Source organism: Lycorma delicatula, chromosome 2, assembly GCF_047948215.1.
Source record: "Lycorma delicatula isolate Av1 chromosome 2, ASM4794821v1, whole genome shotgun sequence".
NCBI classification, from domain to species: Eukaryota; Metazoa; Arthropoda; class Insecta; order Hemiptera; family Fulgoridae; genus Lycorma; species Lycorma delicatula.
Window position 1 is genome coordinate 236671270 of NC_134456.1, and position 25852 is coordinate 236697121.

The following is a 25852-nucleotide window of genomic DNA, read 5'->3' on the forward strand; positions in this document are numbered from 1 at the left end:
GGGTGGGGGGGGGGGTTCATTGATTCCTTAATTTTTCATGAAAATTGTAACAAAATAATCCTAATTTCTATTATAGTGCATTTTTAAATTTATTTTTATTTAATTAATTTTTATAAGGTACGTTGTGCCTTTGGAAACCACTCCCCCTCTTCACCCACGAAGTATATAAAGTACTTACAATTTTATTCAATGTGTTGACGTTTCTTTGGACGGCTTATACTCTGCTTCATGCTTTTCATTCTATGTTCTCTATAGGGTTCATCTTGGTGTAACATCCAACAATAGTTCCTTGATACTTCCTTTCCATTTCTTTCATGTCCTGATGAAATCTTTCAACTAGCTTTGCTAATGACACCCAGATTTTCAGAAACATAGTCCATATGTGAATTTAGTAAGTGAACCTTCAAGCTCATGGGACAACCTAAATTTTTGTACTTCTCCAGTACATTCACAATGATTGATTTGAAGTTTTGATCCTTGTTATTGCTCAGAAACTTTGGTCTTTAAAGGCTCTCCAGGCTTCTTTTTCTGCAACTTCGGTTGAGAAGACTGAAAATTTGTCACATATGTATTTAAAACATTTACCTTCTTTTAGTAAGGCTTTGACAAATTGCTTCATCAAGCCTAACTTGATATGCAGAGGTGGAAGAAGTTTATTCAGGTCTACGAGAGCTTTTTGGAGCACATTTTTGGTTCCAGATTCTAATGAAGGTCTTTTTGGCCAATCTTTCCTAATCCAATTATTTTCTCTTTTATCGCTGCTATCCCTTTCACACAAAAATCCTCCTTGTATCCTCCTTGCTGCTGTAGCAGCATCAATATTATTTTGAGATCACCGCACGTAATCCACTTATGATTGTCATATTTAGTTTTATTGAAGATGAATTCCAAACCCTAACCTCTTTTAAATGGACAGAATGTCTGACAGGTATTGTCGGATATGTATTCCCTTTGTGAAGGATAATTTTGAAGCTTCTTTTGGATGAATCTATGAACAGTTTCCAATCTGTACTTTTGTACGAAATATTAAAATCTAGTCAAAAGTCCACATACATCAGTGCAAAGGACTAATTCTCCTTCTTCCAAAAAATATTGAAGAAAATCCTTTTCTCTGTACCTGAATGAGGAAAATGAGTTACCAACTGCTAGCAGGTTCTTCTCTTTAAGCCTTGAGCCAAGCAATTCTGAATTTTCTTTGGTCAGATGTAAGTCTCGAACCAAATCGTTTAGTTCAGACTGTGAATAAAGCTCTAGTGCATAGCTATCTCCAGGTTCGTACTCCTTGATCTTATCTTCATTTAAATCACTTTTGGAATTGTCTATTTCAGGTAAATTTTCTGATGAAATTGGAACTGGTACATCTGGACCATTTTATTCTTTTTATTTCCTATAAAATGCTTACATAAAGATAAAAGTACAAAACAGTGTAATAATAAACAGAAATTCAAAAAATAAATATTTAAATTAAAAAAAAAAAGAAATCATATGCACACTTTTATTATACATATGAATATAATAAAAAACATAAAATAAAATGTTTAAAAATTGTTTTAATCTGATCATGAACATTAACATGAATAATCACCAAGCTATAATATGCTGTCATCATCACTTTCCGCTGTTGTGAATTACTCAGTTTAAATTATTGGTCCAACATTGTCTGCTTTGCCTTGCTTTTTGCAGTGTTTTGTAACAGGTAATGGCTGAGTTTACTCATTGAGACACTTTAGCGCTGAATTCTTTATCAGGATAACTTTGAAGAAGGGTGTTCATTCCCTGCTCAAAATAAGAAAGCGCATTCGACAAGTTTTTTGATGTTAGCTGTTGGCATATAGCAGGCTCTGGCTCTGGCTCCTCATCAAGTGCTCATTCTGTTTCTAACTGGATCACTTCCTCATTTGAAAGAAGTTCTCTGTCAGCATCTAGGAAATCAATGAAATCACCTTCTTCCAAATCCTCAAAACCCAGATGTTTGCTAAGTTTAATATGTTTTGTCGAATTTCAGTAAGAGAATTAACTTTAATTAGTTTTTATGCATTCTGGCCATATTTTTTTCATTGTGGTTGATTTTAATTCCTTCCACAATTCGCTAATGTTGTCTACGCATTTCTGGTGCTGATGTTTTTTCCAAAACTATTTTATTGAAGATTCACTATCGGTTTCGTGAATAAGTTTATGAAAAGTTTGTGTAAATAATAAACCTTAAATGTGGCTATTGCACCCTGATCCATTGCTGGATCAGAGCTGTTGTACTTTTGGGAAGATAATCAATCTCCACATCTTCAAATAATTCAGATAAATTAACCAGGTGCTCTGGAGCATTATCTAAAACGAGTAATGCCTTGTTGCTCAAGTTATTGTCCGTCAAAATATTTTTTTTACTTCTGGGCAAAAGTAATTTTTAAACCAGTCTTCAAAGAGAATCTTAGCCATCCAACCTTTCTTGTTGGATCTCCAAATGATGGGCATTTGTTTCTTCAACCCTTTAAAACACCTTGGATTTTCAGAAAGATGTACTAAAAGTAGTTTTAGCTTAAAATCTCCTTCAGTATTAGCACCAAGGAGCAAAGTTAATCGTTCTTTTGACACCTCGTATCCAGATGCAGACTTTTTATATTTTGAAATGTAAGTTCTTTCAGGCATTCACTTCTGATAGAGTCCTCTGTCTCGTTTACATTGAAAATTTGTTTAGGTCGGTATCCACCTCTTTCAATAATTTTTTTTTTAAATGTTGGAATATTCTTTAGCTGTGTCATCATTGGCACTAGCTCTTTCACCTTTCATTTTTAAGTTGTGCAAATTGTGGTGATTTTTGAATTTTTCAAAGCAACCTTGACTACCTGGAATGTTCCTTCTTTCACAGATTCATCAGTATCCTCCCTCTTTAAATTTTCAAAATTACTTTTGACGTTTTCTTGGGTAGTCATTTGGCTCATTGGCCTCTTTTGTTGATTATTGTCTTCAATCCACATATCTAATAATTTTTCCATAATGCTGCTTCATTGGTGAGTTTTGAGACATTTAAAGGTGCAGCAGATAGCGTATGTGTTTTAATGTCTTCTTTTCTATCACAATTAGTCTGAATGGGAGACTTTGCCAGTCCTATTGAATTACAGACTTGAACAATTTTCTCACCAGCTTTAATACAACATATTAGTTTGGTCTCTGGCGTGACAGATTTTCGGCTTCTTTTTTTATTTTTATTAGTATTATTCTCCAAATTCAATGAATGTTTTGGTGCCATTTTTTTTTCAAAAAAGGGAAGATTATATTTAAAAGAACTAATGAATTAATTATATATGTAATGAAAATACAGCCTTTCTAATACATACATACCAAATACTGTATGTTTACTATTCACCAATTAATACAAACAGAAACAAAACCCAACCAGTAAACAAACAAGAATAAACACGTAAAACTATGTATACTAACGCGACAACTCAGTAAAATGATGACAAAGGTAAAAATTGTAGCAGTGCGCCACCTAAAGGAAGTAGTTGAAACTTAACAAAAGGTCATATAACCAGCCGTGTAACAAAACATTGTGGGCTGTAAATCGAAAAATTACCATAATTAAAAAACACCATTATAATGAAATGCTGTATGAAGAGTGGTTGTATAGCGAGGTATAGTTGTACTTGATCAGTTGCAGGAATATGAGGCCTATTTGATAGACACTGCAATCAAGAACAACCCTCAAATATAAGTCCACTTGCAGAGCTACCGTCCCACTTAGTGGGACAGTAGCCCTACTACCTTAGTGGGAAAGTTAGTTCAAGTATTAAAAATCCAAAGTAGAATGATGAAGGAAAGGGTAAAGGAAGGAAATAACCCTGAACGTCAAAATATGGGATGTTTTATCATCTTTTTTCCTTTTCGTCATCTAATCTTCCTAACCAGGCGTTCTTATTTTTCTTCCTAAAAGGTTTGGGCTTTCAGCCTGTTTCAGTCCTAAATACAATTTCTGAAATAATTTCCAATGACATCCTTCTTGGGCAACATCTTGAACCTTGATTGCAATTTTTTGTGCATGAATTTCATTCGAATTCCTTCTGGTAGCTTTCTTTTAATTGCTCCTCTCCACTGTTTCCTGTATTCTCTACTAGTTCATTAAATTGCTGGATACCAAGTTTTGCCAGAATTGCTTCATTTAGTACCCTATCTAATCTAGAACAATCTTTTACAGATGTTAAAAACTACAGTTTTGCAACTTGAACATTGCCTTCCTCTTTCTTACTCAAGGGTCTAAAAAATTATAATTTTGTTAAGATTTATTTTATTTCTTATATATATTTTATTTTATACTTAACAATGACAAAATAAATAGTAATGACATTACTATTTATAAAATAGTAATTCTTACAGTTAGTGCACTAACATTTAGTAAAAAATAAAAACACTGAACATTAACATAATAGTTATTGTAACATTAGTAACATTTTTATTTAGTTGCAGGATACTTAGTTTATTTTATTTTACAAATACCAGTTGGAAATACTCACTCACCATTTAAACATACCACCTTAGTTTATACTTCAAATACTATTGCATGCACCACATGATCCACTGAACTAACTGAAAACAGTGATGAACATGCTAAGTAAACTTTAGCTGAATGTAATTCAATCAGATCAACAAACAAAACTCGTAACAGTATCATACCTTTGACACTGATCTCCAAACAATGCAAGATAGATGTTATATTTACAATATTAATTGTTTATTGTTATTCCAGCTGACCCACTTTTTCTTTTCCCTCTTTGTAACAAGTAAAATACAGATATAAAAGTATAAAATAAAATGTATCAGAATAAGAGTGATCTATTTCTTCAGTATGAGGTGATAAAGAATTCACTTGTATTTTGAGTCAGTTGAGTTTTTTTATTAAAAAAAAAATCATTCAACTAATACAATAAATGTTACTTGTAAAGTTGGTACTACAGAAAGAAACATAATTTAATATACAGTTGCATAACAGTTCAGTGGCTTTGTAAATAATTCTAAGAAAAGTATTTTAGATTATGAAAAATGTTATTAACGACTTTATTTCACACAATGCAAAGTAGAGAGATAAATATTTGCTCTAAAAGCTTCTTTTTTTGTAGTCGTACTGCTATTGTTAAAAAGTATAAGAACTCTTTAATACAAATCCACCATTCTGTCTCATGTTATTGACTTATAGAATAAACTTGAAGAACATGAACTGATTATATTACTTTAAGATAAATAGGCAAGTTAATTTACATACCTGAAAATATTAGTATTTTGAAAATCAAAATCTATTCTGGAACAATAACTCGAACAATAAGAGATATAATTATCTAGAAAATTATCTCTAGAGATATAGTTATAGTCTATATCTCTATAGAGAAACTATAATTATAGTTAAAATAAAATTATCTTTATATATATAGATTTACAGAGTTATTCTGGTCAAATAACTCGATCCTATTTTTTAATGGGTACTCGATATCTCCTTTGAACTGACAAAAATTCACTTACTGAATATACTTATTTAAACATCCTCAAAATTATGTGGTCCTGGACTTGTGATGCTCACAGAAAATTTTCATGAAATTTACTTAAAATATGTGTTGATGTAATGTGAAAATAATACACACTTAAGCCACAGTGATTATGTAAACAAAGCTTTAGGAATAGACAGTAGGTTTGAAAAGTCTGGGTGACATGCAGTAACTGAAATTGCTTCCATGCTTCCTGGATATTAAACCAATGAATTTCTTTCTCTAGATTATGATCAGTGACTGTGCTCCAAGAATCCTAAAACAGTTGAGAGCAACTGAGAATTTACTTTGAGAAAGCATTGTCCATATTGAACAACAATTAGGATCTTAGTTCCAGATAGATAGATAGTTGCCGGCCTCTGTGGCATGAGTGGTAGTGTTTCGGTCTTTCATCCGGAGGTCCTGAGTTCAAATCCCGGTCAGGCGTGGCATTTTCACACACTGGGCAAAAATTGTCATTCATCTCATCCTCTGAAGCAATACCTAACAATGGTCCCAGAGATTAAAAAATTAAAGTTCCAGATAGATTGAAATTATGTATTTTTTTTAATTCTTTGTACTTTGAGCATAAGATATCATAAATAATTATAAAAATAAATAAAATTAATATATATATTTCTTTTAATTTGAATGTTTTACACCAACCTTACAGTTCTTATTTTAATGACAGTAATAGATATCGTTTAAATGGGGATAGGAGTTGGGCGTATGGGTTAAATATTTATATGTATTTTTTCATGTTTTTCTAAATTTGTAGAGTTTTCCTTCTATGAAATAAATCTCTTTTCATCTGAAGTTACTGTTATTCTCGGAAAGTCATCAAAAATTAAAATACACTTAATTTAGTCAATATGCAATGATAATTCCTCTGATGGGTCTATATGCATTTAATACTTGATTTATTGCTGTGGTATTATGTATAGTTAGATAGATATACATGCATGTTTTTATTACTGAGTAACTTGAATTTCTGTGTGCGATCAGTGAATTCATTACAAGGATCTTTTTCCCAAAAGAGTTGAGATAGACCAGTTTCTAATAAGACACCAGTAACGTGCTTAGTGACAAAATTCAAAGAGACAGTTTCTGTTTATGACTACTAACTCAATAACACAGTCATTGAAATCAATGACCAATTCCATTCCACTGCTTTCTAGATTGAAAGCAACAATATAATTTAAAATGTTTTTTTCAACGGGTATTTCAGAATTACTAACTTATATGTACAACACAGGGCGTTTCTAGATCATACCAATACTTCTTTTGTCTCTCTCTGAATGCCTACTCTTATAAGTAACACTTATTATCCAGAGTTTCAAATTTAATCTGTTTACTTCAATCCTCGCAACTAATACAGTGCACATTAACAACCACACTTCAAATTTGATATTTTTTTTTTGTCTTCAGTCATTTGACTGGTTTGATGCAGCTCTCCAAGATTCCCTATCTAGTGCTAGTCGTTTCATTTCAGTATACCCTCTACATCCTACATCCCTAACAATTTGTTTTACATATTCCAAACGTGGCCTGCCTACACAATTTTTCCCTTCTACCTGTCCTTCCAATATTAAAGCGACTATTCCAGGATGCCTTAGTATGTGGCCTATAAGTCTTCTTTTAACTATATTTCTCCAAATGCTTCTTTCTTCATCTATTTGCCGCAATACCTCTTCATTTGTCACTTTATCCACCCATCTGATTTTTAACATTCTCCTATAGCACCACATTTCAAAAGCTTCTAATCTTTTCTTCTCAGATACTCCGATCGCCCAAGTTTCACTTCCATATAAAGCGACACTCCAAACATACACTTTCAAAAATCTTTTCCTGACATTTAAATTAATATTTGATGTAAACAAATTATATTTTTTACTGAAGTCTCGTTTAGCTAGTGCTATTCGGCATTTTATATCGCTCCTGCTTCGTCCATCTTTAGTAATTCTACTTCCCAAATAACAAAATTCTTCTACCTCCATAATCTTTTCTCCTCCTATTTTCACATTCAGTGCTCCATCTTTGTTATTTCTACTACATTTCATTACTTTTGTTTTGTTCTTGTTTATTTTCTTTGATATTTTACCGTTCTTATATTGTTTCACTTTTTGAATAAATATGATAATTTTCTGGAATATTGCATTGTTTCATAAAAGTTTTTACTACTTTTACTGAGTTAATTTCATTTTATCACTTCTGCGGTTTTGTTTTTTTTTGGTGAGAATCATTAACCTTTTTTACTGAATTGTTCATTCATATATCTACATAAGTTATTTGATGTAAAATATAAAAATATTTTTGTATCTGCAATAAAATCCTTTTTGATGAAAATAAACAGGTTTTCAAATAAATTGGATTTTAATCAGGGCCCTTTAGCGTTACTGCACTATGATAGTAGCTTACTGGTAATGAAACTAGTGACTCAATCCAAACTCTAGATAATTTTGAATTAGCCAGTGATGACTGTGTTATGAAAAAAATAATAATGGTTTTTCAAAATGGAGGCAATACTTAGAATGAGGGTGTATAACTTACACATTGGGAAATTTTCCATTATTCTGTTTGTCAGGTGGCATCAACTTACTCAAAATTAGCAGTTTATAGGAGTTGGAAAAGAGTTATAGATGTCACCTTAGTTTCCATTTTCCTTTCTTTTTTATTGATTAATGTCATTTTCCAAGGATGAATATTTATTTAGATGACTTATTTAGCATATATATATTTTGTATATCTGAAAGATATACAAAAGATGAGTTTTATTTAAAATTTCCTCAGTCTGCAGTTCCCTGTAATTTAACATGTTAAAATATTGTGCGACAAGGAGTACAGAGAATCAATATCATTATTTGCTCTTTCAAGAGATAATCCTAGTTATTTTTGACAGTCTTAAGGGCATAGACTACAAACAGATACTGTATTACTACAAAAAAATTTTAAATTACAATTACTGCATTGGTAATTCTAATGATTTGGAAGAACCATACTAACAAAAACATTTACAACAGGTTTTCATCTTTTGTTGATGAAAATGGGATTTAGTTATGAGTAGGATTTACTTTACTGCAGTTTTGGTTGAAGTCAGAGAGCTGTGTGAATAATCAAAATAGCTCAGTATGGACCAGTAAAAATTCCTGAACTTATCATAAACAGTTGTTACCAACAAAAAAAGTTACTATTTGGAACGGGTAATTTTCTGTTATCATATGGCAGGTCCTGCTACTTTTTAACTGTATATGGTGAGGTTTATATTTTAGTCAATACAGTAGTTCATTGTTTTCTAGGAGGAAAATGACCAAAATGTTGGTTTCAGCAAGATGGCATTTCTATCATAATACTAATAAAATAATTGCATTATTGCAAGAATATTTTGATCTCAAAGTTTTGAAGAATTGAAAACCTTTTTAAATGTGTAACTGTATTAGATTTTTTCTTTTGGTGATATTTAATTAATGAATCTTTCAAATCGGTCCTCATTCTCACTTTCTAATATTGAAAGTTGGATTTCAAACATTAGCAAACAAATATTACAAAACCGGCAAAAGATTGCAAAACTTACACTGCACTACCACCTATGTTAAACAAAATTAAAAACTGGTAATAATAATAAAATTCAGTTGTTAAGTAAAGTGTAAAATTTAAAGTTTAAATTTAAATTAATTATAAAGATTAAATATTTAGATTAATTATAAAGATTAAATATTTAGATTAAAGATAAAGATTAAATATTTAGATTAAAGATAAAGTTTAAATTTAGATTTGAATAAAAATTGTAAATTTTATTATTATTTATGACTCTGATGAATGCAAAAATCATGTAGTTAATAACATTATTAAAAAAATGAAATAAAACTAATGAGAATAGAAATTATAAATATTATTACCCAAAATATAATTATTAATGATTTCATTAATTATTATTATTATTAATAACAGTAAAAATAGTGTTTTTATTCAATTGGCTGACTGGTTACAGGAAGCAGATGTAATCAGAAATTTAAAAAAAGATAAAAATACAGTAACATGGTATTGTTTTTACCTTAAAAATTACTTTTCAAAGGAAAGGATTGCTGAGGAGATCGAAAGCTCTGCTTGGATTTCTTTTGTATTCTTTTTTTTGTTGATGTTTTGTTTTATTAATTATGTTTTTTGTTGTTGTTTTTGTCCATTGTTTTGTTTTGTTTCAATGTTACTGTGTTTTTATAGTAATATTCTTATGTTTCGTGTTGTGTGTTGAACTCACTTTTACCTTCTAAGGGTAGGTAGTTCAATTCCTTTGTTTATTTATGTCCTTTCTTCTTACTTAAGACTTGGTGAGATGTATTTTGTTTTGAGTTCATTAAATACTAGTACACTGGCATTAAATAGGATGACACTGATGCGAATGCCATGAGTGACATTCCCACTCACGGCATGCGCATCAGTGGCATCCTGGCCGAGATGGACTGGAATATGTCAAAAGTCGAGGTTTCGAAGATGACATCCGGTAAAGCCTGTAAGGGCTCGGAAAGGAGGGGGTGGCAGAGGGTGTCTTCCCCTACAGGGTTCAGGATGTGCAATATTAAAAGTATAATTCAGATTTTTTTTTTTTTTTTTTTTTGTCTTCAGTCATTTGACTGGTTTGATGCAGCTCTCCAAGATTCCCTATCTAGTGCTAGTCATTTCATTTCATTATACCCTCTACATCCTACATCCCTAACAATTTGTTTTACATATTCCAAATGTGGCCTGCCTACACAATTTTTTCCTTCTACCTGTCCTTCCAATATTAAAGCAACAATCCAGGATGCCTTAGTATGTGGCCTATAAGTCTGTCTCTTCTTTTAACTATATTTTTCCAAACGCTTATTTCTTCATCTATTTGCCGCAATACCTCTTCATTTGTCACTTTATCCATCCATCTGATTTTTAACATTCTCCTATAGCACCACATTTCAAAAGCTTCTAATCTTTTCTTCTCAGATACTCCGATCGTCCAAGTTACACTTCCATATAAAGCAACACTCCAAACAGACACTTTCAAAAATCTTTTCCTGACATTTAAATTAATTTTTGATGTAAACAAATTATATTTCTTACTGAAGGCTCCTTTAGCTTGTGCTATTCGGCATTTTATATCGCTCCTGCTTCGTCCATCTTTAGTAATTCTACTTCCCAAATAAAATTCTTCTACCTCCGTAATCTTTTCTCCTCCTATTTTCACATTCAGTGGTCCATCTTTGTTATTTCTACTACATTTCATTACTTTTGTTTTGTTCTTGTTTATTTTCACGCGATAGTTCTTGCGTAGGACTTCATCTATGCCGTTCATTGTTTCTTCTAAATCCTTTTTACTCTCGGCTAGAATTACTATATCATCAGCAAATCGTAGCATCTTTATCTTTTCACCTTGTACTGTTACTCCGAATCTAAATTGTTCTTTAACATCATTAACTGCTAGTTCCATGTAAAGATTAAAAAGTAACGGAGATAGGGAACATCCTTGTCGGACTCCCTTTCTTATTACGGCTTCTTTCTTATGTTCTTCAATCGTTATTGTTGCTGTTTGGTTCCTGTACATGTTAGCAATTGTTCTTCTATCTCTGTATTTGAACCCTGATTTTTTTTAAAATGCTGAACATTTTATTCCAGTCTACGTTATCGAAAGCCTTTTCTAGGTCTATAAACACCAAGTATGTTGGTTTGTTTTTCTTTAATCTTCCTTCTACTATTAATCTGAGGCCTAAAATTGCTTCCCTTGTCCCTATACTTTTCCTGAAACCAAATTGGTCTTCTCCTAACACTTCTTCCACTCTCCTCTGAATTCTTCTGTATAGAATTCTAGTTAAGATTTTTGATGCATGACTAGTTAAACTAGTTAAATTCAGTAATAACAATTAAAAATAAAATGAAAGAAATCAGAAGTAATTAGTGAAATAAAATTTTAGTACTAAGACGGATAGGAACCGATGTACCTTCCCCTTATAAGAGCCAAATATTTCATTAATTAAATTTTATTTGGCTATAACTCTGGAACCAATGAAAGTCAGTACCATTTATTCTCTCAATGAGTGCTTATTACTGCCGTTAAGAAAAACTCCAAAATCCAAATGTTTTGGACATTTTGGTCAAGTCGATTGCAATCAAAAGGAGTTTTGCGCAATTAGATGTTATAAAAGTCCTAAATCCAAAATTTCAATATTCCACGCCTAATCATTTTTGATTTATGCGAGATACATACGTACAAACATCACGGCGAAAATAGTCAGAATGGATTCAGGGATGGTCAATAGAAATTTCTGTTGAAATCTGAAAACCGAAATTTTTCGCGATCACAATACTAACTGTACTTCGTACAACGATGTAAAAATCGAGATTTATAAATAACAGTAGTTATTTTTATTGGTCAGTGATCCCTACTTATTGAATTCACTGCTGTAACAATTCGATCTCGCAGATCTTGAAGAGTAATTGGTAAGCCCACCGGGTTGGTGTAGTGGTTAACTCGTCATCGCAAATCAACTGATTCCGAAGTCGAGAGTTCTAAGGTTCAAATCCGAGCAAAGGCAAGAATAAGCATTTTACGGATTTGAATACTAGATAGTGGATACCAGTGTTCATTGGTAGTTGGGATTCAATTAACCACACACCTCAGGAATGGTCGACCTGAGATTATACAAGACTACACTTAATTTACATTCATACATATCATCCTCATTTATCCTCTGAAGTAATACCTTACGGTATTCCGGAGGGTAAACAGAAAAATAAGATAATAACCCTGAAGTAAAAGGTATATATATATATATATATTTGTTGTTATATTCTAATGGACATATTACAAAATAGAATTTAAACGAGTGTTCCGGTCTAAAGTAATAAAAATTATTACTATTATTATTACATTTGCTATTTAAAAATTAAAAAGTTAAACATTTCATTTAATAGAACGTAATAATATTAAAAATGCCTATCTTATAAAAATAAAATTTATAAAAAAATACGAATAATACACATGTAATGACAAGTTTAAAATAAATTATAATATGAATACAAGTTAAATTTAATATTTTATATTATAAATCAATACGAATAGGATAGGGCAGCTTACACTTTAATATCAACGCATCATTTAATATTTAAATGACCTGAAAATAATGACGTGATATTTAATAATTAAAGGTCCGATGTTTAATATAAACGAGGTTATGGTTTTAAATGAATTTTATTCAAATTGAGTAAAAGATCTTCAATAATTAAAAATAAATTATTGTTTTTATTTTTTGTAAAATATCTATTTTTCAAACCGAATGAATTACCCAATTTTAAGGTGTTGTAAATGGGTAAAACCCCCAAATTACATAATAGTTTATTCTCTTATAGTTTTGGACAATCTAATGTTTTAGGTAGATTTCATAAGTAAACTACCTATTGTAAAGAGTACCAAGATTCGACTTACGGAAAATTTCGACATCTTCGCGTTTCACAATCCCAGATCCCAAAACCACCGTCAGTTCAAAAGTTTATATTATACTAAGATTATATATATGTATATATTTCACTGTCTTGTGGACACGATAAATGCCGGAATTTTGCGCCAATCACTTTCAAATTGATACATAAAATATAACGACCCAAAATCGAGTTCATACCTCCACATTTATATAAAGAAAATTTACAGTTCTAACCAGATAATACCTATCACAGAAGATTTATATAAAGAATGTTAAATAACAAAGCGATAAGTATATCTAAAAGACAGTTACGAATTATAACATCTTTATATTTAAACGTTTTATTAGGTTAAGATGTCTAAAGTGAAATGTATATTAAACACCAAATGGAAAACGGTGCGGTCATTGACCTTACAAATTTAGATTTTTATATAAATGATGTAATTGAATGTTGTTGAAAAGATTGCTGTTTATTGTAAAAATGTGTTGGAAAAACCACTTTATATGAAATATTTTGGTGGTCGGAATTCCGACTACCTAAATTTAAATACATTAAAGAATCATTAACAATGAAAAGTCTATCAACTGTAACCAATAATGTATTTGAATAAAAATAAATTTTGTTTGTATTTAGATTTATTGAAATTAAATCAATCAGATTTGAATGAAATTGATCAACCTAAAGATCGTGTATAAGGGTTCCATATTTAGATAATGTATTAAATATAGATTTATAACATTATCACATATTGCATTATGATTGAAAAAAAATAAAATAAGATGTAGTTGAAATAACAAAAAGTTTTATTTTTTTCCGCAATGAAATTTTTAAAAACTTTTGTTAAATAGACTTTTTTTTTTGCTTACTTGGTCCGAGTACTTGAACTGACATGAAAACGCATATACTATAAATAAGGTGAACAATTGTGTAATGATCATATGATATTGCTGTTAACATTCATTATACGTAAAAGATAACGTACAACTTATATACTATAACTTTAACAACATTTGTTGTGTCAATAGTGTAGTCGAACGGATTAAGGCGATAATCCAACACCTGGTGTTTAGCAGTAATGAACTGGTTCGAAACCTAGCCGTCCTTTTTTTTTTTCTTAATTCTTTAATGTATGCGAAGTGCAGGTAAGTAAAAACTTCTTACAAATATACGTACCGGTAATAATTTTAGTTGTTTCGTGTTATTATTACCTTTAATTTCAAAAAAAAAGATCCTCGAATCTGAGGGTAGGCCTTATTATTGTAAAATTCTTTTGATTCTTTTCTTTATTATGATACCATGCTTTAAATTATTTCTCACCATTTTGACTTAATGTTATATTGTTTAAAAAAACCTATTGTAGCGATAATTAGCTTAAAATCGGTGAAAATACCATATGAATAGTTTTCTTTTATTTGTTCATAACATACGTCGATTAATATGCTACTGCGCATGTGTAGAAAAACTGTAATTTACATTAAGAAGAGATTAAAGATCAATGCTGTTGTAATATATATCTAAACCAATATATAAAAAAAAAACAACTGATGAATGATTTACAACTGATATGGGGAATCCCCTGACATCGTATACAGTCGATAGTATTTTACAATAAAATACATTTATAATAAACTATGAATTGTGATGTAGAAGCTGTTTGATCGATAAATTTACTTTATTTTACAGCTTTATATGAAATTATTTTAGTCTCGCAAATCTGAAGGAAAATATACAATAAAAGAATCATTAACTTAAAAATGATGTTAAACCCTGTTTTCGCTGAAAGTAATGATGACCGATTGATGCGGACATCATCATTATTTTTCTTAAATTTACAAGATGAAGTAGATTTATTGAAAAATTCATAGTGAAAATTGGGTTTGAGGTAAATTGACATAAGCGAATTTCGCTTGCGATAGTTCTCGAGAACGGTGGCCGCTAAACGCTTGGGATTTTCGGGTGATCGAAAAGTCCTTAAGTAAAATATAAATAAAATAACATCAGCTGTCAATAATTAGCCATCACAACTATAAATAAATTTACAACACCCGCTTTCGCTGAAAGTAATGATGATCTACATCATCATAAATTAATCATGGTGTTTGCAGTTAAAACATGTGTTTTACTATGATTTTTTCAGTAAATCAACTGTTTCAACATATAATTTTCTCAGGACTAGTCAGCCAGAATCTGTTAGTCAAGTGAAGTTTAAACCTCATATTTCTATACTACTTAGGATGTTGAAATTTTGGATTTAGGACTGTTGTAACTCCCCTTTTGATTACAATCAACTGAACCAAAAGTGGCCAAAAAACACCAAATTCCAAAAAAAGTATGCATCTTGTACTTCTTAATTGGAATAATAAGCCCTCATTGTGAGCTTTTCAACCATGTATCATAAGTGGTACTTATTTTCATTGGTTTCAGAGTTATAGCCAAATGAAATTCTAATTAATGAAATATTTGGATCTTAGAAGGCACATCAATTCGAATCAAATTTCATCTCTTTTTTTAATTTTTTTTTTTAATATAATATATTGATTTATTAATAATTATTAATCTGTCATTGTAAAATAAGTTTTACAATAAATAATAATTCAATAATAACAATAAAAAAAAATTATTAATAAATATCAGAAGTTATTAATGAAATAAACTTTTATGTACTTTTCATTTAAAAAAAAGTGTATATGTAATTTAATAGGCATACAAGGAAGTCATGTGATGTTCACATCAGATTTTATAAGCGCGAGTCCATTCAGTCCCAGTAATATTTATTTGTTGGACTAATTATTTACTTCAATAAGTAATCTTGATTTAGTTCAATGTTATTCAGCAAAGTTAAAAATATTATAGTTAGTATAAAAAAATAGACTGTATACATGGATACTTTGATGTCACTTGTCCAGTGGTTTTGAAAATCAGGCCAAAGTTGGGAAATAAATAGCCAAATATTTGTGCCAAATTTCAACTTTTTTGGTTGGTAGGTTTTCAAGATGAGGTGAAACCTGTATAGAAATAATGTTGAATATCCTCCCACCCTTATATCCGATCGACTTAAAACTTTGAAATTTTTATTAAATAACTTAATAAGCATTCATCATACTAAAGCTTATTCTTTTTATCACCGCCATACAAAAAGTCAAAATGACAAAAACTGCCCCTCCCTTTTTAATTTTGTATGAAAGATAACACTACATCAATTACCCGCATTTATAAATTTTTAGCCAGTTTCAGAGAATTTATGTTGTACCTATTGGAAGAGACATTAAGCATAATACAACCAAACACATACATCTTCCAGAAATTTCTTTTACATGTTCTGTGGTTTTTTTGAACTAAGGTTATCTTAAAGATTTTCTTAAATCTCTTATACCCAAAATTAGCAGTAGAGCTATAGCTAGGAAAGTAAAAAGTACCAAAAATATCAATGAATGAGTATGCATTTGCATCCTGGTCAAAAGAAATCACTTTCAACTTGTGTAGTGAAATTAAGGGTGTATGATATGAACATTTTTTTCTAGTTTGTGCTGTACGTTGTAAAAAGAATAGTTAAAGTATACAGTAACAAAATCCAGGTTATGTTCTTTTTGAAATATTCTGCAGAATTTTATAATTAAAATTGAGATATTAAATATGTAACTTAACATAAATAATATATAAATGAGAGAGTCTGTTGATCTGTATGTTTACTAAAACATCACATGTGAATTGACTGATTGCTTTCAAATTTTCAGGATACATTTTTAAATTTACTTTTACATTTTACATTTTTAAATTTTCAGGATACCTCAGAGAATGTTTTAAGCCAAAGATTGAGGAGGCCCTAACCCCCTTCAGGATTAAGATATTAAAAATATCTATTAAAGAAACAAAAATGAATCCTTTTACTTAATTTTTATTAGAATTAAAATTTTAGTTAAAAGGATTAATTTTTCTTTAATGAATATTTGTATAATATTTAATATTCTTACAAACATTAGGAAAACAAATGCAGTGCTTCGAGACTATACGATAGTATATATATATATATATATATATATATATATATATAAGAATTTAATTAGGTTAGGTTTATTTGGTAAAAGAAATAGTAGTAAAGTAAATAAAATGATTAGTAAAGAGAAATTGTAATCGGCTAGTGAAGTGTGCATCAGGAAAATTAATTATTTCTGGATTTACATAGCATTGTATGTATAATTTATATGTATGTAGCCCGGAGGTATCTTGAATAGCTGACAGTGTATCCTTATTCATATTCCTTTCTTTTAACCATAGTATATTTCTCTGGTAAAGTTTACGGTTCCCTTTTAAACTTTAGATGACATCCTTCTTTAAAATTTAACAACATTGTCAAGCTCAAGTTTTAATATTACCTTTTACCGTTGTAAGAGAAATGTACTACAAGTTTTGTATGGTACAAGAATCTATGCAAAATTCTAATTACGTACATACAGTTTGTTGATAAAGTTTGATATTACTTTCATTGTAGTTTTTTTAGAATAGCTTTTATTTAAAATTATTCAGAGATTTTACAGATACGCATTTTGTAATTATATTATGGTAAAATTTTATTTCTGTTATTATTATTAATAATAATACATTTGTTTCTAGAGTGTTAAATTTAATTTGTATTCTCTTTAGACATTTACAAAATTCTGCTAGTTCATTGTAATATACAGACTAGTACAATTTAAACAAAATTTTGACTTGAATGAATGTAATGTTCACTCAGTACTCCTTTATGCATTCATATTTATTAACTTAGAATGTATAGTACAATTATTCTTCCTTTTCTAAATAATATTATTCAATCATAATCATCCAGTTTCTCAGTTATTCAACATTTAATTTTATCCTTCTTATAAAATGTAGTTATTTAAATACTGATTTTACTAACTACGACTGAATTCTGTATCTGACCATTATTAATATAGATTGAATATTAGTGTTATTTGAATCACTCAAACTGACTGATAAAAATTTAACTACACTATCAAATGAAAATGAAAATGTCAAGTAATAGTATGGTAAAAGGCAATAATATATAAGGCCAAAGTATGAATTAAGGTAACTTGATTACTAAATGTATATGATGAAACTCATGAGCATTGCCAAAATTGGTCAGAGACATTAGCTATTTAAGATTAACCAATTATATTATTAAAGATGCTTCAACAGCATCTGGCTTTGTAACTTTTACTTTATAACAACTATAAACAGTTCCTATGTAGCTCAATTTATAGCATAGCATGAGCTTAGAGATTGATCAAAATTTGGCCAATTATGGTTTTTGCAAATTGGAATGTTTCAAGATTGTCTTAATCCAAAAAAAATGCAAAAAAAATTTATAGAAATTTCTAGAATATGTGTATCAGTCTGTATTTTGACCAATATCTGCTGAATTGCCGCTGCATATATTCTTTGAAAATGGCTCAAAAATTGTCTTATATGATGAATCAATGTTAATGGCATAGACATTGGATAAAATGAAAAAAGGGGAAGGTAGTTTCCATAATTTTTAAATTTTTATATTGTGGTTAAAGAAAATTACACTTTATTATGATGAAAGTAATTTTTAAGTGATGTAATTTAAATTCCAGACTTTTAAACTTAACAAATTTACAGATGGAAGGATATTTAAAATTATTTCTAAACAGTTTTTGCCTCATATCTTAAAATCTAATTGACCAAAAAAGTTGAAATTTGGCTCAAATATTGGCTCTATACATATATAGAATATATATATATATATATCCTAACTTTGGCCTTGATTTTCAACCATATTACACAAAGGGACATCATGATATTCATACTTTTTTTTTAGTAAAATTATAATTTTTAGCCTTGTTGTATAACTTTACACCAAATTGTGCTGACTTATTGAAGTACTTCCATAAATAAATGTTTAAGGCCCAAAAACAACGAGGTTGAACCAGACCAATACTTAAAATATAAATTTTGTTTTTAGCTTAATTTTCAAGTTTGAAAACCCAACTTTATCCAGTATGTACAAAATATGAGAATTTTTTTTAAAAAAGGGTTTTCCATGGGACCCAACTTAAGAATAAACTTTTTTTTTATTATTTCCAATATTTTATCTTTTTTTCATATTGTGGCTGTTATTAAAAAATATTATATGAGGTAGTTGTCAAGTAAGGGGTTCAAAAGATTCAACCAAAATTTTTTTTTAACATTTTGAACCTTTTTGCAAATTTGGGTCAAATCTTCTTCATGTACCCAACAGCTGAACCAATAAAACACCATTTTCACTAAAATAATAATTATTGTAATTATTAATAACTTATATTTAATAATAATATTCACAATTTTTATTTTCATCTATTTTATAAAATTATTAACTACATGGTACTAATAATGTTTGATTTTTTTCATTCATAAAAGCTAAATAATAATGTTTATAATTTTCATTTAAAATTATTTTACTTAAATTAATTTTATTGTATTATTCCATTTTAAAATTTTATTGAACATAAGGGACCGTGCAAAGAACGTTTTTCAATACTTGTTCAGGTTTTTACAATAATATAAACTGACACGAACATTGCTGTTTTTATTTATTTTTTTTTTTTTATTTTATTATAAGAAATAATTTTTATAATATTGAATAATTTTTTTCTGGAAACTTATAAGAAATTTTTTTATTACAGGCAAAGATGACAAGAAAGAAAAATCACAATCAGCAAAATCAAGTGGCTCTCAATTCTCTCTGGGAAAACACCAAGGGGTAATAAAGTTTTATGCATCTTTCATGTATATAATAATAAAAAGTTGATTTTAGTTGTTTTGAATATAAAAATGATTGTGCTTGTTCTATATAATACTCTGAAAACATTCTCATAAGTTAAAAATAATTCAGTACTCATAGTTAACTAAACTATCTTATTAATAATAGTAGTATTAACTACTTACTATAATAATAGTTATTGTAACTTATTTAATTTTCTGTTTAATTTAATACCACCTAGAAATATTAACAGGTTCTTCATATTCAACAACCATTATGTATTATTTTATGTAAGACATAATAATGCTTAAATTTACTATATTCTCCACTGTATATTTTTAGGTTAGGTGGACTTAATTTCAAATTTATGAAAGATTGCATTTGAATTTAAAATCTAAAGATTGTTAAAATTGTTTATATTAACTTTATATAAATTTAAAATAGGATTAAAAACTTTAAATACAACAATTTTGTTATTTATTATTATTATTGTTATTAATTGATTCAGCCAGATCCTAAAATCTTCAAATATCTAGTGCAGCATTCTTGATTTCAGAGCCAAAGGTCCTTATTTTTGTAACGAGTGTACTTATAGCTCATTATGTCCATGAGTCACAAGGCCAGCATATATTATGTTAATTAGAACCCAAAAACAGACTTTTTGCCAGGGCAGTATTTAGAAGATGTTAATGTAAAAATTTCTGATTTGGCTAGGTCTTAAACTATCAACCTTCCCAATGGAAAGGTGGATAATTGTAAAAATTCAGTAAAAAGAAACAGTTTATTTAGTGTTGTATTAAAACTTTAGATTACTATCTGTATACTTTAAAATTTAATAAAACCAAACTCGTTACTGCTACATATCTATTTCAAATTTTCACATCATCTTATTATCTGTTGCTAGTATCAAAAGACAGTAAAAATAATTATTAATTTTTTTTTTTAATTTTGAGAAGTATTTTTATAAAATGATAGAAAAAGAAGCTTATTAAGAATGGAAATCCTACTGCAAATAAAAATTACTCATTCTTTTATGAAAGGTTATATCCACTCCTGATATTAGTCCCAGAATTTCTGTAAAAAAGTATTGTTAAATCCAATTACTGCTCACTTAATTAATACAGGAAAATATGAAATATTATCATAATTCTTAAATTATATATTTTCAAAATTCTAATAATTTTGTATTATTAAACACTCAAAACTAAATATTTTATTTTGAATTCATTATTTTTCATTTTTATAATTTTAACCTACTTGAAATTATATTTTTTTATAATTTTGAATTGCCTATCTTTATTAAACCAATTGAGAAACAGAGGGCGAAGAAGCCCTGGATGAAAAAGCCCATCCTGCTTTTAGAGGCCAGAGCCCATCCTGCTTAAACCAATGAAAAAACAATCCACCTTCTCCTAAACTCAGGCACAAAAAAGTTATCATCTCAATGTAACTCTCAGCATTAACAGTTACAGTAACACCATTTTGTTCAAAAAAATAAGGACCAATGATGAAATTCTTCCTCTACATGCACCAAATTGTAACTTTTGGGCTGTGCATTGTAGTTTTTGGTGGATTTCTCAGGGATTCTCACCAGACCAACAGTTATAATTCTGTTCATTAACTGCACCATGTAGATGAAAATGAGCTTCATCACTTATCAAGACAGTGTTTTCATTTTCCTCATAAAGTACAACATAGCGCAGCATGTCTCCAAGCAAAACAGCCTGGACTTCGTAACAATGCTGTTCTAAATTTTTTTCTACATTTTCTGGAATGTATTGTATGTGGACACCTGGTGGTTTGTTCTTCTTCAATGATTGTCCTGAATGAACATTATTAACCCAGTTTACTATTGTGAGAACAGAGTCATTTCGGTGGATGTTAAATCTGCGTAGAAACTGTCATTGAACCATGGTCATCGAGTCACCACTGTTCACAAAACAGATATATACAAAAGCACAGTGTTCAAACTTCTACAGCTCCATGATTCCGACTAAAAGTGAAATGCCATGATCAAAGGAATGGAATGCCCCCACCTGCGCACTGTTTTCCCACTCCTACTGTCTGAATACTAGTCATTTCAAAACCATCCTATTTCTCTGCTCCAACTGTATATATATATATATATATATATATATATATATTATAATAATAATTTTTCATTTAATTATGTTTTTGTATTTTCAGAGTTACAGACGAAAAAGTGGAAGTAAATTTTTCAGTGCAAGTACTGAAGAAACAAGTTGTAATGATACAATTGAAATTAATAAAACTGGTGGAAAAAGCCGACAGAGATGGAGTGGCCTTTTCAGCAATGCAAAAGTAAAAATAAAATATTCTTTCATTTTACATGCTTTATGCCTTGATTTTATTTTAAAATATTACCTTTACGTAATATATACGTTATAAAATGTAAAATATTTTACTTCATACATACTTTACATAATTGTTTTTTATTATTTGCTGAACTTTTCCACATCTTCCTGATCTCCACTAATCTGTTAGCCATAACATTCTTCTTATATCCTGCACTAACAATCTGTTTATATTAACATTTTTTCTTTTGTTAACTGTTTCTCCTTTACACATATTTCTACAAGAAAATTCATTTACTCTGCATTCCTTAATGGATTTATTATTTTTAAATTGGATATAGATTTAATTTTTTAATTATTTGTAATTAAAATATTTACTAAATTTATACATAATATGTGACTCGGAGGATATAATGTTCTTTAATCATGTGAATTATAATTGACATTAAATAACAATAAAATTTATAATTCTTTATAAAAGAATTTTAATTATCAGCATTACATTAACTAATGGTATACTAAAGAAATATTTAATTAGAAAGAGTACATGACAAAGCAGAAAGCAAAAGATTAGCATACAATATATCTTATAGCAACAAAATTCTATCTGTAGTGGTCACCATATACTGAAAAATTTCCCTAATTTAAAGTTACATAAGATAAAGGTTGAGATCAACTAGTAGCACAATTTTTCACTGAAGGGAGCATTGCACAAAAAAATCAAAAAACATTAAATTTTGAGAACTATTCCCTGAAGGGGAACCATTTTATCTTATTCTCAAATTAAATTAAAATATAAAGTATTTTTATAAAATATGCCCTACTTTGGCAAATGTACATTGCATATCTATAAAATTAGGGATATATGCTTGAAAATGTTACACTTTTCTATTATTAAATATGTGATTCATGTGTTGTACAACAATCATATTATAATAATAATTAATATAACATAATCTTAATTTTTTATTTAGGCCAAAATAAATAGTATCTCTAAAAGAAGAGCAGTAATACCTTGTTATATATTTTAATTACAGGATACAAAAATGGAGGTTCTGGCTGAACAGCTGAACAATTATAGCAAACATGGTATTCCACATCTTCCAGATACTGTTGAAGACTTAGAAGAGGGTGATTAGATTTTAATGTTTCATTAATGAATAGCTAATAGTTAGTCAACAATAGCAGAATTTGAGACAGTTGTGTATCTTTTAAAGTGTGAATGTATAAAAATACAGTTTATAAATCTAATTCTTTATATTTTATTTTATAATTCTATTTTGTAACATAATCTTTAATTTTCTGGTTATTATGATACGAATATATTTGTGTAAAAAGTTTCTATTCATTATTATTATTTAAAAATTTATATGACTATATGCTAATTAGGATTTGAAATTCACTACCAGTTTTAATTAAAACTCTTGTATTCATTGTTATACATTTTTGCTTCTCATTATTTCATTCATGTTACTCGATACTATTATGATGTTTTACTATGCATTGCTTATTGAAGTTTTTCTTTATTCAAATATTAATACTCAAACATGTGGAGGTTTATCATTTCTACAGATTAAAGCTACATTTATATATTGTAGTTATATATATATATATATATATACATATAGCAAAAATTAAGTTTCTGATAAGTAATCATTAATTGATTATTGATTGATTACTCTTGTTAGTAGTTTATTTTAACATTTCACTATATTCATTTTCTTATTTAATTATTAAAACCAGAATTCATGTGTTTTTGTAGGAATTTTTTTATGTACAGGCATTTAAATATGTTTGTAATGTTTTTGAAGACGTATTCATATTTTAAATAAAAATTAAAAGAAAGGTTTTTAAATTAAAACTCTTAAAAAGTAAAATAAATATTTAAAAAAATGGAATTGGCTTACAAATAAAATGCATTATTTGTAAGAATATAGCATTGAAGAATAAGAATTATGCTCTTACCTTTGTAAGAGCATAATTCTTTTTTAATTTTGCCTTAAATTTTTACACTTTGAAGTCAGCAAGGAGATTTAACTTTTAATTGGTTATAAATAGTTGCCTTTTAATTTGGTTCTGACTACACATCAAAATTTAAATAACAGTTGCAAAATGATTATTCTTTATCTTTCTAGTGCATTCTTTATGTCACTTTTGTTTCTGTTTTTTTAAGTTTATCCTATTATTTTCTGGATTAAACATGATTTAATTCTGTAACTACAGTAATAATAAAATTGTTCTATTGAAAATTTAGCATGCATGAGGATAGAAAAATTTTTTTACTTGTATATTTATTAGAGAATTTATAAATATTGTTCTTTTAAATCTATTTATAGTGTGTCATGTTAATCTTTGAGTTATTACTGAATGAATAAGTTATTATTTAGCAAATACAGGTAATGCATTCAAGTACCTTGTTTATCTACTGTCAGATACATAATCAATAAACGATGAAACTTGTGAAGAATTTCTAGGATCATTTTTAACCACCACAAAAATGAATAATATTTATTATCCTATGACAATTTCTTATTGCAACATTCAGAACCATGATGCCAAGGCTTTATTCTAAACACCCCTTTTACAAAAACACTGCCAGGAAGCTGAACTCTACATAGAAAAGTATTTTGTTGAAATCATAATACCAAGAGACTACGTGAAAGAGAAACCATCTGGTACAGTAGAGCAGACTTAGGTTAGGGAACACTTTTTTGATTTGATATGCCAAGTGATGTATAATATTGTTATATAAGTAGCTCTTAAGTATGTTTTGTTTAATGATATATTAATGAGGATTGTTTCTTTTTATTTATTTTTCATCTGGCTTATATTTTCATTGTATATTTGTTAATTATAAAAAATAATGTATTAGCAGTTAGAAAGTTTAATAATACAAGCAATTACTACCTAAGAGAGCCCCTGGTCAGTATGAAAGCATTTGCTGTTGCTGACCCACAGCAATAAAAGTGTATATTATATTTATTTTTACAATTATAATAATTCATTAACAGATTATCAGTTTGTTAATCAATTAGTTGTTCATATAATTTGTTATGAATATTAGCTTCAATTAATTATTTGTTATGATGTAGAAATTTTAATTTTAGTATAACTAGAAAAAAGGCAAGTCTATGGTCACCGTGAAAATGTTACATGGTTTATGTTTCATTACACATGATTTTGTTAAATGTTTTTGCCAATTGTAACTAAATAAAATCTATAATTTAGTGTACTAACAACAACAAAAACTTTTACAATGAAAAGCTTCAAAATCCTGAACATTTTTAGCTGTTTCTTGAGTTGTGATTTTTTATCACAGTTCTAACTCCAATGTTTTCCTTTATTATCTTAAAAATATAAACATAATTTTAGATAAATATTTATAAACAAAAATTAAATAATAAAAACATTACAATACCAAAAAGATCAAAATGAAGAAAAATAATGACAAAAAATTGAACTGACTGTATAATAAATTGTATTGTGACTATAAACAGTATGTTGTTTACATTAACATTTATTCTATATGTATTTGTTTTTATAAAATTTCCAAAAACTTATGTCTACAACAGTTTTTTTTAACAAAATCTAAAAGAATAATCAGTATAATAGTAAATGTTAATGTAAACAATGTACTGTTTATAATACACAATACAGTTTATTATACAGTTGTTAATTCAATTTTTTCCACTAGATGGTAGCGCTTCATTCAAAATAAAAATATGAGAACAAACAAACCAACACACACCATGCTTCTTGATATAAGTGATAACCAATTTGATTTAATATAAAATGGATTCAAAGGAACAGTAAGTAATTAAACTCATATGCTAATTTCA

General features: G+C 28.5%; 1 protein-coding gene across 8 annotated transcripts in view; it reads left to right on the top strand.

Moving 5' to 3' along the window:
- Positions 1 to 25852, top strand: part of LOC142319765 (pleckstrin homology domain-containing family G member 5-like) — a 1099338-nt gene that overhangs the window by 987702 nt on the left and 85784 nt on the right. For all 8 annotated transcript variants that reach the window (XM_075357406.1, XM_075357404.1, XM_075357407.1 and 5 more), the window contains 3 exons: positions 19622 to 19698; positions 21886 to 22020; positions 23051 to 23144. In XM_075357406.1, the coding sequence (XP_075213521.1) occupies positions 19622 to 19698; positions 21886 to 22020; positions 23051 to 23144 (306 nt within the window). The remainder of the gene's footprint in view (positions 1 to 19621; positions 19699 to 21885; positions 22021 to 23050; positions 23145 to 25852) is intronic.